At 40.0% G+C, this 16,942-nt stretch overlaps 1 protein-coding gene across 1 annotated transcript in view; it reads left to right on the top strand.

Moving 5' to 3' along the window:
- Positions 1 to 16,942, top strand: part of frem2a (FRAS1 related extracellular matrix 2a) — a 56,533-nt gene that overhangs the window by 19,146 nt on the left and 20,445 nt on the right. The window contains exons 3-6 of the mRNA XM_079355393.1: positions 2,512 to 2,658; positions 9,979 to 10,209; positions 13,993 to 14,118; positions 15,841 to 16,092. Of these exons, the coding sequence (XP_079211519.1) occupies positions 2,512 to 2,658; positions 9,979 to 10,209; positions 13,993 to 14,118; positions 15,841 to 16,092 (756 nt within the window). The remainder of the gene's footprint in view (positions 1 to 2,511; positions 2,659 to 9,978; positions 10,210 to 13,992; positions 14,119 to 15,840; positions 16,093 to 16,942) is intronic.

Genomic DNA, 16,942 nt, shown 5'->3' on the forward strand with positions numbered 1-16,942 from the left:
ATAGAAACTGAAATGATAGTTCTATCTGTCAAGCACGGCTGCTCTGCTTCTCGGTCCTGTTTCTAACTCAGCACTAAAATATCTTTGTACAGATTTTTTAATTCAGAAATGCAAAGATTGAGTTGTACACTATTGCTCATCATCAGTGAGTCTATCTGAGATTTTTTTTTTCAAAAAAAGGAAGTTTTGGACTCTAGTTTAGCTCAGTCAGTGGAGCAGGTTCCCCTTATGAGGCTACAGTCCTCGGCCACAGGTTTGGATCCTGGCCTCTGCCCAGTGGTGCATGTTAAGCCCTCAATCTTCTCAACACATATCGTGTCTCTCTTCAGCTGTCCGATGCTGCAACTGAAAGTAGCTTTTTGACTAAGCCATACTTTAATTAAGTGCCTTTAAACCAAAACAGCAAGCTAAAAATAAGCTCAAGTGTTTCAATTAAAACACATTTTAATCAAAATGATCCGAGTCAGAAGCAGAAGCTTGAAGCTCAGTGATGGCTTAGAAAGCTTAAAAAGAGCATCATACAGAGGAACAACAGAAACATTCTTGGTTAGCATAAAAGTTACAAGTCTTTTGATTTTTACCCTTCGTGATGATAAGAGAAGCCCTTCCGGCTGGACAGCTGTTGGTGATTACTCCACAAAGTCTGTCCTACATCACAAGCTAGCATCAAAACTGTGGCATCAAAGTTTCCCTCGCCTGATTTCTCAGAGTGTCCTAATCCTTGAAAATTTCAGGAGGGTAACTCTGATCCCTAATTGGTTAAAAAAAAAAAAAAAAAAACCCTTGTGGTGAGTTTTTGTTGGGAAAGCCTTTGAAAGTGGGTGTAAAGTGAATTTAGCTCTATTGAGGATGATTTCAAAGCTGCTTTTTTTGGTATGGTCAGCACATGTGAGAGGTCTTTTATCCTTCTCAAAGGCTGGAGGAATGAGACACTCAGAAGCCTTCTGACTCCAAACTCTATTGTCTGTGCACAGCTCCTCACCGAGGTCACACAGAAGGATTGGAACACACAAACAAAAACACACACACACACACACACACACACACACACACACACACACACACACACACACACACACACACACACACACACACACACTTAGATTTCAGACAGCTTATGCTGTATTTACTATCAGGGGTATAAAAGCCAAGGTTGCAGGGAAGTTGGCATTGAAAATGTGTGTGTGTTTGCATTGGTGTATGTGTGTAATTCTGTATTTACACCAGCTAAGTGGAACCCGAACTTGGCCTGCAGGCTTTTTGGAGGATACACGAGCTCTGATTATATTAGCTGTCTCCTCACCTCGGCATGTTGTAGCTCAGTCTGCCAAACCAGAAAGTGCTGAACTTTTCACCTCTGCTGCATTTTAACACCATGACAATATATCATGCTTGAGATCACAGAGCTGAACCTGTATATGGACTAAGCTGTGAAGGCAGAAGGTATCATCTGCACTTTTTTTTATGATACCATTTATGATTATTATATTGATTAGGAAGGGTATCTGAGAGATGAGCACCATCTTTTTGCACAAGGTGGTTAAAGCAAGTATTTCTACCCTGTGTTGACATCTCCGATCATACAATCATAAAGGAGAAGTGCTATTGATATGAGTGGCATTCAAGACTGCCAACACTGATAATGTTTGCATATGCAGTCCTCCTCTGCATTTCCGTTTGCTATAAAAACACAAATACTCACACATTCACAGGGATGTTTTGCAAAGTTTTGCATTATTCATACACAGTAACACAGGAAAAAAAAACAACCTTTCCTTCTTTTATGTTTTTTTTTTACAATGTTCTCACATTGTTTCCTTTCATTATCACGATTGTCTTGCAGTGCCGATGGATAAATCAGCCACACAAAGCAGCATCCTCTGTGCTGCTTGTTTAAGAGGTGTTAATTAAGTACTTCTGTTAGACCATTTACTCTGTAAACCTTTTTTTAATGACACTGATAGGCTGCCATTCAATTGTGAGCATATAGGTTATTTTTGCACAAAGGAGATGAAACGATATTAGAATTCAAAGGAGTACATGACAGATTAAGTATGGAAATCTATCTTTTGGTGGCGCCAGATAGCGTAGCGGTGATGTCGCCCGCCCAGGAGGCTATAGTCCTTCTGACACTTGCAATAGGTTCAAATCCGACCTTGGCCCTTTGCTGCATCATTCCCCACTCTTTCCTCTTACATTTTCCAGTCTCTTTTTTGCTCTCAAATGTAATAAAAGCAAACATTGGCTCAAAAGAAAAAAAAAGGAAATATATGTTTTTGATTCATTCTTTTGTGTAAATATTTACTGTTTGGGTTTTCAGTGCCTTTATTTGAGAGGACTGAATAGAGCAGGAAATCAGGGCGATAGCGTGGAGAATGGCGTGTCGTAAAGGTGACCTAAACTCATGATGCTGTTTTAGCAACGATACATCCAGATCAGGTTGACTGTTATTGAGAGGGTTTACTTTAGGAATATAAAAAAAAAATGTGGTAATGAGTTTGTTTTTTCCAGGTGGAAACAAGCTGAAGGGTCAGCAGTTCCGTCTGGACTGGGCCTGGATCTCTATGGAGAAGGAGTACTATGTTGTGGACGAGGAGGACAAGTTCCTGGAGGTGGTACTGAAGCGAAGAGGGTACCTGGGAGAGACGTCCTTCATTGGTAAGTCTGTTTGTCAGTTTGTCTCTCTGATCATAGAAGACCTACTTTGTGTTTTCAGCCACTATAGAAGTTACAGTATATGTTGGAATCCTTACCAAAACGTTGTACAGATATGAATGGTTCCCGAAGACTTATCCAATCATCCATTGACTTCTTCTCTGGAGTCGCCATGAGGTTCACATTTATTTGCTTATAAACAGAAGCAGAGGTTTTGTTACGAGCGGACAGATGTAAGTGTGACCCGAAAATATTTTTTTAGGAGTTTTTTGCTAGTGCGTGTGTCAGACTGAAAATCTCACATTTTTATCTTCATGCTAGCATTAACTTAAACTCGATGGATTTACATTATTGTGAATTAAACGTATCGGATATCTCTACATTCCACTGTCTTTGCTAACATGCTATAAAAGAAAATGTAGGCCTGCATAAAAACACAATCAGCTCTATGTGCCTCTCATACCTGCAGTAATGCTCACTGTTTCTCACATACCAACCAAGCATTGTCTCTGAATGTCAATCTAAAACAGCAGTTGCAACATTTTCTTTTAGCACACTCTTTAACCAGATTTATTCTCAAAGCCAGAGTAATTTGTTTGACCTTGAGCCATTTTAGAATTCATCCGTTCTCTCTCTTTTTGTTTGAGAAGGGTCGATCAGATGGCTGGAAGGTCAGTGAAGAGTCTTGTGCAGAGATCTAACCCTTTTTTTCAAGCAGGAAGAAAATATCCAAGGATTTAGAACAAGAATACTTGTGAATCAACATGGCCTTGATGTTCACAGTCCATCTTTATTTATCCCAGTGAGGACCGGCATTTTTAGGCATAAAATGAAACTAAGGAAAGCAGTTTGAAAAGATCATATTACAGAAACACATCTACAAACAAAACACAGAGCATGATTGCTGTTGAAGAAACTGAGTTTGGAAAGAAATTGATCAAATAAAGGTCATCATACATGTACCTATACATTCTATCCATTCATTGTTTTTCCATTTTATATCTGTTTGAATTGGAGGCTGTGAAACTAGTAGGGTGACAGTCTGCCAATCATTATGGTACTGTGTTGCTTTGTGCTTTGACGACCGCTGTTACCTGTCAGTTTTTGTAGTTTGTCTCTTTCAAGGTAATAAGAGAAGACAATTGATTTCTTTCACACTGATGGTTAGTTATAGTCTTCAAAGTTGCGTCTGTAATGTCAAGCATAGTTTAAACTTTGCATCATTCAATTATTTTCAAGTGGTGTTGTGCAGGGTGTATGAATGTGCAGGCTCTCTTTACTGTACTGTAGAGGGTCTGGTGAAAAGAGATGACATTAACTTAAGACCTCAATTGTAGGTCGAAGGTTGCTCATGAATGGCCAGTCCCAGCGTTCAAACATTGTGTCACAGTACAATGTTGTTGTGTCCAGAAAATGATAAGAACTATATTATCAACAACTACCAAAAAAAGGGGAGACTCATTCTGATTGCTACACTCTTCCTCACTGTAGTAGGTTGTAGGTAGAGCATGCTTTTTACGCTCTATGCTGCTTCAATCTCATGTCCAGCCTCACATGTTATTGCCACGGTTTTTAATAGCTCTTTGAGCAGCGGATGCAGGAGACATAAGCACAAAACAGCCTAGCATGTTTTGTACTCCTGTCTGAGTGTGTGCAGGTTTTGAGGTTAAAAGGATGATGGTGCTGTCCCTGAATGCTGCTCTTAGCCTTGACTTTGTCACGCTTGAGCTTGTTCGCTTTGGGACAGGCAGCAGCCGTAAGCAGCTTTTACTCTCTTCCACTTCTCATCATTATTCTGATCCTTGTTAATCGCTGGGTCAGGTGTTGTCATCACAGTGAAGCAGTTTATGAAAGCTTTAAGACTTATCTACCTGTGTGTGTGCCTGTGTATGTACCTCTCTGGAAGCTTTTGAGTGTATCTCTCGGGCACACATGAAAGCTTGCGTTCTGACTCTCATCTCTTTGCAGAGTTGGTGTGTGAGCACCTGATTATCTCTGACCACAAACATGACACACACACACACGCCGTCACTTTCAAGTTCTCTTTTTCAAAGAATGTCTAACGTCTTGCGTTGATGTTGCAATTTAAACGTATCCACGTGACGGTGCTTTACATCTAGTTTGACATAGGTACAACATGTTAGGATGAGGCGTCTCCATATATAGGCGCAGCATTTTAACAAGATCACACAAAAGGAATACGTACACACATATAAAATAAATGTCTCTTGCACTAAAGGCACCAAAAATTTATGATTCTAACGGCAGTATTTCATGTCGTATCTGTGTGTGCAGTGAACTTTCAAGCACGTATTTCTGTGCATTTGTGCCTATAAGCCCAGTGTCAATCTGTTCAGGCATTGATGATGAAATATGGTCTAGTTTAGAGCAACTCGAAATGGAAAACAGAAACTGATCAAAGTCTAATAACTTTCATAGATTTCAATTTGCTGGGCGGGTGCACAGAAGAATGAAGCGCCTGAACCAATAATAGGTGCGGCGACATACTCAAGGTGGACAAAAATGCTGCAACACTACACAATGTCCAATGCAATGAAATACAACACTGCCACAACAATAACAGTGTTGTTAATTGATGCGTAGGGTAAACGGAGGTCATTTCAAGGATTTAGTCGCTTTGAGGAAATAGTTTGTCATTTTATTCATGCAGAACGGTGACGTTGAACTAAACAATTAACAGCATTGTTTTACTAATGCTTTCCAACATTAGGTGCAAAAAGGTGTCCTAAGGGAGGTAAGAGACAGATATGAACAAGGATCAATAAAACAAAAAAAAAAGATAGGTAAAGACAAAGACAAAAGACACACTTTTAACACATACAGGATGTATTTGTGGTGGAAGTAGAGTCAGTTTGTGCAGGAAGATAGATGGAAGGTTTAGATTTGATTTGACAGAGTGTGTGACGATGGACAAGCAGCGGGAAAGACACCCGGAGGTGTTTTCAGAAGTTTGTTGCCTTTGAGAGGGTTAGCTAATGAAAGCTGCTGTAGTGTGAGGCCATGCTGGAGGAGAGCTGTTGAACACGTCCATCACAACAGGAAGTACAGGTAGAGAGGATCAGTGGAGGAGGCACACAGAGATAAGATCAAGGTTCAAAGACGCCCCCGCAGAGCAGAGCTCCGGCTGAATGGGGTTGGAGAGCACGGGGGGATCAGATCGGATGCTCTACCACTGATTTACAGAGTTACACCTCACTTTCTCAGCGCACAATCCAAGCACAGCAGCAATATCAACCTTTGGCTTATTTCTTCATGGGTGTGTGCCCTCCTTCTCCAGCTGTGTCTTCTTTTAATCAAGTAACTTTGGCAGTCTTCAATGTGTGACACAGCTCGCTTAACCTGTGTCACCCTTTCGCTTTCACCCGTAATCTCTGCATGCCCCTTCAACTTGGAGATTGATTGCTTCTAACCTGCTTATCCAAGATTGACAACAATATATGATTCCCTTCAACAGCATGTGCTGAAAATGCAACCTATGTACAATAAAATATCCAAAAAGTTCAAAAACATACAAACCGAAGAAACAAATGCAACCAAGAACATTGCATGTCCAGTAGTCATATATTTATTTCTGACACGAGATAGGGAGTTGAAACTATTTAAATAAACGATTAGACTGCGGTATAGATGTCGCTAAATCCAGCGGCATTTTGTGGAGTCAATCTTGACTGAGTTTTGTGCAAATCCTCTTTATAATTCACTTTCCTTATGAAATACATTTCATAAAGCACAACGTCCACTCATCACCCTCTACAGGCTTGCACTACTTCAGTTGATGTCTTGATATTCAGCTTTTTGTGTCACTTGTTTTCAAATGTGTTTTCTGTGTTTTGTAATGCATGTTTGGACTTTGCATCATTTGCATGTCTGCTGTTGATGCATTTATTTTTGTTTTTCAGCACGCTATCACATTTGAAACGCCATGTAGTTGTTGTATTTGCTGCTGGATACGTACTGTATTGTTTCTGAATTTGCAAGTCTTTTAAGCTGCTGCTCATGTGCCGCTGTAGGCCGCTGTATTTTTGTATCAAATACCCCATCCACTTTTCTTCATGCCCTCTTGCTGACTTATAATCCTGGTTGTGTGCCGTAGGCTGTGTCGTATATTGTTCCTCCACCCACTCTTAATTTATTATCTATCTTCTCTCCACCTTCTTCTCTCCCTTGCTCCATCGACGCTCCTGTTCCCTGTTTGTTCTCGCTATTGTCGTCTATTTTTCAACTTCCCCTCTCAAGTCCTCCTTCTCCACACATTCCTCCTCATTTCCAATCCTCTCTCTTCCACTATCTTCTTTGCTCTAATATGACAAACCCCATGGGGAAACAAAATGGAATTGAATTCTCATTCTTCTTTTTTTTTCTACTCCTTGCATAATTCGTAGCTCATTCCTTGAAGAGTCTTATCCCCTCGGCACTGTCCTTTTGCTGGTCCGTCCTTGGTCTGAGAGATAAATTGAAGATAGTTAACAAAGTTTGCATAGGTCAGGTTAATCATCTCCTGTGGGATCGTTCTCAGACTCATTATTGTTTCCAAGCAGGGTGGATGGAGAGATAATGTAATTTCACCTGGAGAGGATGGAAACAGTTGCCCCCTCTGAACCTTTTTTTCTGCACATTTCTACTTCAGCTACCTTGGTGTGAAATGACCTTTTTATAATGAGCATAAGAATAGCTATAGTAAAGTTTACAATGAATTGTATTTTTTCACATTCAGCATAATGTAGCATTTTGCAGCATCTGTTTCCAGTGAAAGATAAACCACAAAACAAAACTGAAGAAAGAAAACTTTGCACCCTATGCACATTGTGTCTTTGTGAGCAATTATATAAGAGACTGTGTGTGTGTGTGTGTGTGTGTGTGTGTGTGTGTGTGTGTGTGTGTGTGTGTTTGTGTGATACAGAAACATAAACACAAGTGTTCTATATTTCTGAGGAACAGAGATGAAAAGTCCTCGGGTATATCACTACCCGCTGGGAAGGAACCCTGGTCCGACCCGAGGCGAGGCATGTCTCCTCCCCCCAGGGAGTCCAGCAAAGAGGCTCCACCCTTTTAAGATCAGCCCTTCCCCTCTGTTAAAGACATCTCTGTGTGTGTTTGTTTGATGTGGAACGACTGATCATCGGGATAGAAAGATGAGAAGATAGGATCGATAGAAACCGTGCACTTTTCTCGACTTCTTCTTCATTATATCACCTTGGTTTTTTTTCAACCAATTTCATTCTGATACTCTTTATAGAGGTCAGCATTGATGGTGGTCTTTCTTTGAAATCGATGAACAAGGGATTCACAGGAAATAATGCTCCAAGCACATGCTGTGTGTAGCTTGCTTTGCAGAGGACCAAAGACAATTTTCTTATTTATCATTGTATCGATTGCTTTTTCTATATGAAATGATAGATATAAAGAAATTGTGTATGGAGAATATTGAACATGAACTTTTATTCATAACCAGAATGTTACTCATGTCTAAATCTTGTCCCTTTGGTGTGGGACAAGATTTTTGAATACCCTCAACCTAAGGTTTGCCCAACCTCCCGTGCTACAAACAGATACACATGTTGCTGTCCTGTCTACAGACATTTTTATTTTCTGAGCTTATCATTGAAATCTGATATGATTTGACCGTTTAGTTTGTTCCTCCTCTCGCTGTCTTTTGACCCATCAGGTGGCCAACCCCCACTTTGGGAACCACTGCCTTAAAGCACCACAATCTGGATGTATTTCATAATGCTACAAGTTAAACTGAAATATCAAATGGTAGATTGCCATGAAGTTTAATGACCTATCAATGTTTTTTTTTTCCTATTCGATGAACTCTGTGACTAAGGACTAGATTTGGGCCATAAAATTCCCACCTTTACTTTCACTCCCACCTGCATTGAAGTGCTGTTAATTCACAACTTCTTGTACACACTTCTGCCTTCTGCAGTATTGTATAATTCTCAATAAGAACACTTGACCCAGGTTAAGCTGACAGGACCACTCAGCAAATGAACCAAGAGTCCTGGATTAACTTCCATCAGTCATGTCGTAGATTTCCCAGAAAGACTTCCAGCAGCCCCTGAGAGCTGGATATTTTATGAGTTGTATTAGTGCAGCCACAGTGAGAAATAGCATCGTTTGATTTTACTGTTGAGAAAGAAAAAGAAAGTTGAGACATCTTAGTTGCGAGGTTGCCGACAAAAAATGAAATGAGTAAATGTGTTGTATGTGCTGCAGGTAAGATCAAGTATGAGCTTGTTAATTATTAAATTATGGTTCACATACTAACATAGGTCAACTCAATTGTCCTTTTTTTAATTGATGCGCTGCCAGGGTGAAAGCCAAAACCTATACACTATCTTAGAATCAGTTGGTTACTCACAAGCCAAAAAAGAAAGACAGACAGAAATGCAAGTTTTATAACAAATACAATTAATCATCGCAGTCTTAAATATTCCATTTACATATTTCATTCTTGTGTTTATATTGGTAGATTAAATGATCACCAAAAGTCATCACAGATACAATAAAATAAATAAATGTAATCTCTAAAAATTGTGCATACAATACCTTGTTTTATTATCTTACTCTGTTTGTGATCTATTGCATCCAGTCTCATCTGCATGTGTTTGTCGCCGCCCTTTCTCACTGTTTGTGCCTGAAAAATGTGAACAAATCCTTTGTATTTGCAGGCACATGCATCATCAGCCTGACTCTGCTTAACTTATTCCCACGATGAACTGTGAATGTAGACAAAAAGAAACAAAAAGCTGTATGTTTTTCAACCAAGTGTAATGCATCTTTGTATGGCTTCTACCACCTGGATTTCCTTGATTTAAGCTAGATGTGAAAACCAGTGTTGCCAGTAAGCTCTTTAAAGAAAGTGTATTGACAGTCATGAATGTTCAATGGATCTTTTCAAAGAAGATTCACATGAAAGACATTTTATAAAGAAACATTTGAAGAGAAAAGGAGGCGATATTCGCATGTATACTCAAGCTTTAGGAAATAATCATGGTAGCTAATCCATCTCAGTAAGGTGGAATCTGCTTATTTAAATGCCTCAGTTACAATTTCATTTCACACATTCCTGAGGCTCTGCAAGTGATCAGTGAAGAAAAATAGACAAGACGCTTATTTTCTCACCAGCGTCTGAGGAACATTAAAAGGTGTGAATATCTAATCTGTTTTTCATCTGCTTCTCCTTCCTGTCTGTCACCCTTTCGTGGTCTCTTCCTTTGTTTTGTCTTACTGCCGCTTTTTTCATCTTTCTTTTTTTTTCTTTTTTTTAAAACATCTATCTTTTCTTGTACCTTCCAGGAATTGGCACCCAGGATGGGGGTGCAAAAAAGGATGAGGATTTCAAGGGCAAGTCCCAGAGGCAGGTCCAGTTCAACCCAGGTCAGACCACAGCCACGTGGCGGGTTCGGATCCTGACTGATGGGAAGTATGAGCAGGCTGAAACCTTCCAGATTTTGCTGTCAGAGCCAGTGATGGGTGTAATGGAGTTTCCGGCAACCGCGACAGTGGAGATCCTGGATCCTAATGATGGTCAGTACAGTGATGCAATGCAGTGAGCAATGTAATGCTACTGAGCACCCTCAAATCCTTTAAGTGTTTGACTATTAAATAGTCTTTTTTTAGCCTTTAGTGGCTGAAGTAGTGACATGCATCAAGGTACTTACCTGAGTTTTCTTCCATCAGCTACTTACAAACATCTAGTCCACAATTTGGAGGGAATCTAAGTACAAACACCATTTCTTTTGCAGCTTTAGTCATCAGTTAGAATCATCTTTATTGCACAGATTTGTCCAGAGACAATTTCCTTTCTGTCCAAATGTTTTTGGATAATTTGATAATTTGAGCTGATACCTCAATAAACAGCCCCAGACAATGACAGCTGAAAAATGTGTATGAACCTGCAGGAGACGATTGAACACAGAACCATACAGGGAAAAAGCAACAGGCCCAGCATGCAAAATGCAGTGACACTTTTTATACCCAAAGCAGAGGTGTTTACTTTTCCCAGCTTAATACACAAATATGTCAACAGCTACAGTGAAGTTTATAATGCTCACCATACAAAATCCCACCTGCCACTCAAAGCACAGGGTAAAAAAAACAAACTCTTAACTTGCTGCAAATCACATTTGTTGCTTGAAGTATCAGTCGAACTGGCACACACAGAATGAGGAATTGTCAATAACAATGCCGACTGTTGATCCACAGTCATGTATAATATGTCCTCAGGCAAGAAGTAGAGATACATATTTGACTTGACAGCTAGGAGGGATTTGGGGAAGTCTGTGTTGTGTTTTCACACTTACCTGAAGTACTGAGAATACTGTAGCTTTGCTCGTGGAACCAATTAAACAAAAAAGAAGAATGACAGGAGTAAATTGTTTATTATACATCAAATGTAAGTGCTGCCAAGGGATCAAATGTAGCCTTCAGGTCTCATTCCAGGTACCACTAAACTATTGACATTGCTGTAAAGTGATGATCAAGTCTAACCCTCATTATTAAGTACAGAAAGTGTCTTTCACTCAAGCAGAAGTCTTTCAAGCTTTCACATTCTGTATGTTGTTGCGTGCAAATTGAAGCGTTAATGGATTATTGAGTAGTGCCACAAACTGTCTGTCGCCTCCATCACGGCTTGATTTACTCTTCTGCAACCTTTTAATCCATACTTTTTTTCTGTACGCATTATCACCATCCTCTGTACAACTTCTAGATAATTATAGCCGTGCAACAAAGATGGAAACACTGAAGCTTCCATTACAGTGACGCACAGCAACCACTCTCTCTCTCATCATTTGTCTCCTCGTTCAGTCTCTTTCGCTATGTTGTGATCCCTCTCTCACATCCCCCCAGCTCAATCTATCCTCCCCTGTGGGTTAATTATGGTGTGTGTGTGGAGGACAGGGGCTGTTTTGTTTTCTGTCATCTCAGGGGGATTTTCTAACGTGACAGAGATGTGCCACTCTGAGCTATAATGGGCCAGTGAAGCTGTTGCTATGCCTGTTGCATTAGCCATTCTCCAGCTTCAGTCTCTAATGAGGAAAACAGGCTGTGTCTGGTCTTCTGCTTTAGCCAGGAGATTCCCTTCCCATGACGACGTGTCAGCTAGGCTAAAAGCTTTAAGGGAGGAGAGGGCATCACTAAGCTTGTACCAAAAGCCAAATTAAGGCGCGTATAATATGCAAAGTTTGTCCTCACGGCTTCGAAAGTCTGTTTGTCTGTGCAAGTGCCTGAAGCTTGTCTTTAGTTATGTGTTTGCTGGTTTTAGTTGTAAGAAAGCAGCACTGTAACACCCTTATGTGTTAGCATGTTGCTACTTTGATTAATAACAAGCAGTGGGCTTGTCCTGTGGCACGTTTCGCCTGTGGTTCTCCTGCTGTTAGAGCTCAGCACACAAACTATTTAATTACAGAGAGTGTTAGCTTAGCTTTTTCGCCTGCAAAATGTTGACTTATTCAAATATAATATTTTCACAGTTCTGGTTCAAGATGAAGACAGCAGCCTACCGTTCAAATTTTTTGCTACCAGCTGTTGCAGTCTTTTGTTACTTTCAGTTATGTCTTTCTTTCTTTGTTCCTCTGTAGCAAGAATGCTATACATCAGTAGAGCTGTTACTTTACTGCATTTCACACCAAGGTTGTTTCATTAGATGCTGAAGAATTGGTGTCTGTTTCTGACATCTCATGGCAACATGCTGTCATGTACATCCTTGTTATTCTAAGACCTTTGTCTCAGTAAGACTAATATCAAACAGGCTATGAAGTTGCAGTTGCAGCAAATTGTGACATGTTATTGTGCAGGGTTTAGTGAGATTAATTCCATGTCTTTAGTGGCTGTATTATTCTGCATTAGATCTTACATTTTATGCATTAAGCCCATGGCCAAAATCAGTTTCACAAGCTGGTAACTTTGCAAACAAGAACAAAACTGTGGAAAAGCAACACATAGAATATTCATGAACTATATTTTTGTTTTATCTGTTTGCAGGACAAAAGCCGGATCAGGTGCAAGTATTCACTTTATAACATGCTCTGTAAAGCTTGTGGGGTTTTTTTCTTCACATGAATGTTTTAAAAGATGACTCTGTGTGTTTTCCTCCAGGAGGTGAACTTGACCCAGTTGGCTGAAAATGTTGCTTTTCTAAACCCTGGGTGCACTTGAAGCGAAAAGTGTGAGGTGAAATGTGAAAAGAAGCGTAAGGAGAGGTGTAGATTTGCGAGAATGAAACCAGGGTGTGTGTGTGTCTGTGGGTGTGTGTGTGGGTGTGGGTGTGTGTGTGTGTGTGTGTGTGTGTGTGTGTGTGTGCAATAGGTAAGCAGTAGACCCTAATCCCTTGCAATGAGTCCCTGTACCCCCCTGGGGAGTGACAGATTGTGGGCAGTGACAGAAAAGAGGAGTGGAAGCGAGGGGAGAAGACTAAGAGAAGCGAGAACGATTTAGAGAGAGTTACCGTAAGAGGAGAGAAATGTTTGACCCCATGTGGTGTCTAAGATTGTTTTATGTTGATGACTCTGAGCCATCTCAGGTGTTGATGTCTTTTTATGCTGGGTGTCAACACAAGATCTCTTTCTGATATTTCAGCTCTTTCGCTTGCCATTTAAAGAAGGTTTTTGTTGCACAAGCAGGCCGCAAGTGTTCCGAAGTTCCCATCATTCAAAACAGACTTGGGAAAAGTGGCAAAATTATGGGTTGAGAATAAGCTCAGCCCACTCTGTTTAGATTTTTATTGGTCCCTGAGCGTCTGTGGAAAATAGCTCAGACATTTATTGTTTCTGTTTTGCCTGTAAGTTTTTCTCTATGATAGATGATGCTTTCACTGGTTCTCAGTCTCTCTCTCAATCATAAACTCCTCTCAGAGACAAAGAGAAGAGTGTCGAGAGAGGATTAAAAAACAGGAGAGGCGGTTTGGCTGACCCCTCTGTGCATAGCGGAGTCGACGTGTGAAACTCCCAGCTGATTCACTCAGCGGGATGAACCGAAGAGCTTCCTTGTGTAATTGTCTACGACACACCAGGCAGTGAGAGAAAGTTCCGGGGGGGGGGGGGGGGGTCTCTTTAAAGAGCACCTCTGGTTGCATTAAACCCCCAAAAAACTGTGATGGAGAGTTATTTTTGAATATGAATGAACACACCTCAGGAACATCCCTCCAGTGGATCCGAATTTGAAAAGAAATCTGTTAAGCAGAAGCAGAACAAAAGCCTGTGTCCTTGATGGCCTAATGTACTGTGGATTTTTGCAGATTGTTATACATATCATTACCCTTTTCCTTTTCCTGACTCCCACCGCTCGCTCTCTTTTCTTCTGCATACACAGAATCGACTGTGTTCTTCCCAGAACAGATGCACTCAGTGGAGGAGGATGTTGGGGAGCTTTTTATCCCAGTGCACCGCAGCGGAGACATCAGCCAGGAGCTCATGGTGGTCTGTTTCACACAGCAGGGTATGGACTAGCCTTTTTTCACCTCACCTTACCCGCTTAGCTTCATTGTACGCCTCTTGTCCAACACGTTGACGAGTATTTAGCTGCTTTAGTATTTAGATGTTTTAGATGAAACAGACTTAAATGAATACTTTTGTGTCTTTATCACCTACAAGAGCAAACTAGACTGTAAACGGCATGGTACATTGTTTTATTAAAGCTATTTACAGTGCCTGTCACTCCTGCCGAAGGTTTCAGACGAGGTAATTTAAAGCAAACTTGTGAAAACAGGCTGAAAATTATATCATGCTAAAGATTCTTAGTGAAATGCATGTTAAACATTTCAAATATATAAGGATGTGTGTTTTGGGGCAAAACAAACTAGTGATTCATGCATATATATATAACAAGATCAGCAAATAGATAAATCATCCTGCTTTGTCCACAGGGGGCGCCAAAATCAACACAGCACAAAAGCTCTTCACAGAAGCTTTAATAATAAAGAAATCATCTATGAATATATTATTTTCAATTAATGTTTAAGGTACACTTTTTTGTAATCCTTTTTCAAAGTAAAAATTAATTTCAATTTGGCTAACAATAATTTTACGAACTGAAATTGAGTTCAAATTTTGATCACAGTCTTTAAATCTCTTCACAACATGACCATGTGTCATTGTTAACTAACTAGTAAGTATAACAAACGAAAATAATGTCACACTATACTTAATTATATATCAAATATATTGTACATAGACTGCTTAAAAGTAAAGTTGACTTTGGAAATTCTGCAGGGCTGAAATATGGCAAAAACACAACAACTCTCCAGTCCACATCTATAAAAGTATTGAAATGTATGCACTCGTAAATATTTGTCTGATGAACAGTTAAAAGTGTATAAAAAGATTGATCATGACTTTAAAGTTTTTCAGAAAGGAAATGCAGAAAAATAAATGGTGGTTGGTGCTCAACCCAACCTCCATCGCCACAGATGCAGCCAAACTCTCACTCTGAACTCAGTTCAAAATTTGAGAGCCCTGAATCTGGTATCTTAATTGATTTAAATGTATCCATACAAGCGGCATACAATTGTTGCATCTTTTTTCATATGCAGCCGAGGACGGCACTGGGGGAAGTGCAGTTCACAGTATTAGAATTAGCATTTAGCCTGTGCCTTTTCCCAGTTTTTGTTTACAGTGGTTTATTCAAATCATTAACAAACTTTCACATCAGCTTCACTCCCTTTGTGATCATTTAAATTAGCTTCAGTTGTTACAGATTTTCGCATGTGTTTTCTCCTCATGCAGTTAAATGTCATGGAATACATTTAAACAAAAGATGAAGGCAAAATTTCTGCATTTATTAGCCTAATGAGGGTAACATTGTTAAATGTCAGAAGTCTGTATTTGCTCCTCTGCAGGTTTGATTGTGAGTAAACCTGTGTGGGTGGTCCGATCCCATAGTGTTCTGGCATTAAAAATAAGCCACTGACTCACGTGATGGGCTTTTTGTAATTAAAGGTCAAACTTTAGCAACCATAATGGCTTCATTAACAGCCTGAATTGTATTAAATGAAAATAGAGTGGATATATTGAAAATAAAAAAGAAAGGTGCTGATCATCTTGTTTTCCTGAAAAGTTGTTTTAATTGTATAATATGATTTTTTTTTCTTTGTTTTGTTTTCGAGTATGGATGTCTTATTTTTTTCTGACCTCTCCTCACCCTTTGACGGCCTCTTTAAAGGTTCAGCCACTGGGACAGTTCCCACCACTGTCCTCTCCTACTCGGACTACATCTCCCGTCCAGAGGAGCACGGCAGCATCCTCCGCTTTGACAAGGGCGAGAGGGAGAAGCATTGCCGTGTGGTGGTCATCGATGACTCGTTGTACGAGGGCGAGGAGAGCTTCAATGTCACTCTGTCACTACCTGTGGGGGGTCGTCTCGGGATGCACTACCAAACCACCAAAGTCAACATCTTGGAGGATATGGACGATGGTAAGGCATTCTTTGCCTTCTTTGAAACTGTATCTACTTTAAAACTCCTTGTTTCTTTTCCCAAATCATAAGGATGGGAGGTTGTACAACACTTTGCAAAATGCTCAATAGGAGGGCTAGCACGATTTGATTTATTTATTTATTTATTTCTGCTAGGTGTGTGTGTTTGTGCATGTTTTAAAGTAAAACAACACATCGACGGGGACACCTACAAGCTCAAACAACTACTGTGTGAGGGTGTAAATTGACAATGCTGTGAGCTCTGCTGTTTTGAATTGTTGTCAAAGCCTTCATTTCAAAGATCCTCTCTTAATTAAGCATGTTTACAAACTGAGTAGAAAACAGGAAAAAAAACTCACTGACATACACCCTGCACCCCCCAAAGAGAGATGGAATCAAACTCTGTTTGCCTGTCTTTCAGGAAGGTTTTAATTATAGTCGAATTCACACAGCAGTCCAGTGGGACTACATTATCACACAGATCCCTGTTTTACTGTTTTCTGTATTAGCATATGGAGTAAGTAGATTTTATCTTCTGATAGGAAAAGAAATGTTTAAAGCATTTACTCGGGGAGAGAAATGCCTGCTGGGAAATGCTTAATTCAGTCCACTGGCCATCTCTGTCTCTATTTAGCTTGTGTCTTATGTTTGGGTCAAATTCTAGCAATTAACAATTGGCATGACTACCATATGGACAATTCTCCTTTGAGAATAACTTTGGCCACTGTTGAAAAATGCATCAATTGTTTGCATCAACTATATTTGAGTCTGAATTGAATGGAGCCACTAAAATGATAATTCTCCACACCCTTCATTGTTGTTGAACAAATCAACATCAATTTAGAGGTAA

Source organism: Symphodus melops (genome assembly GCF_947650265.1).
Source record: "Symphodus melops genome assembly, chromosome: 11".
NCBI classification, from domain to species: Eukaryota; Metazoa; Chordata; class Actinopteri; order Labriformes; family Labridae; genus Symphodus; species Symphodus melops.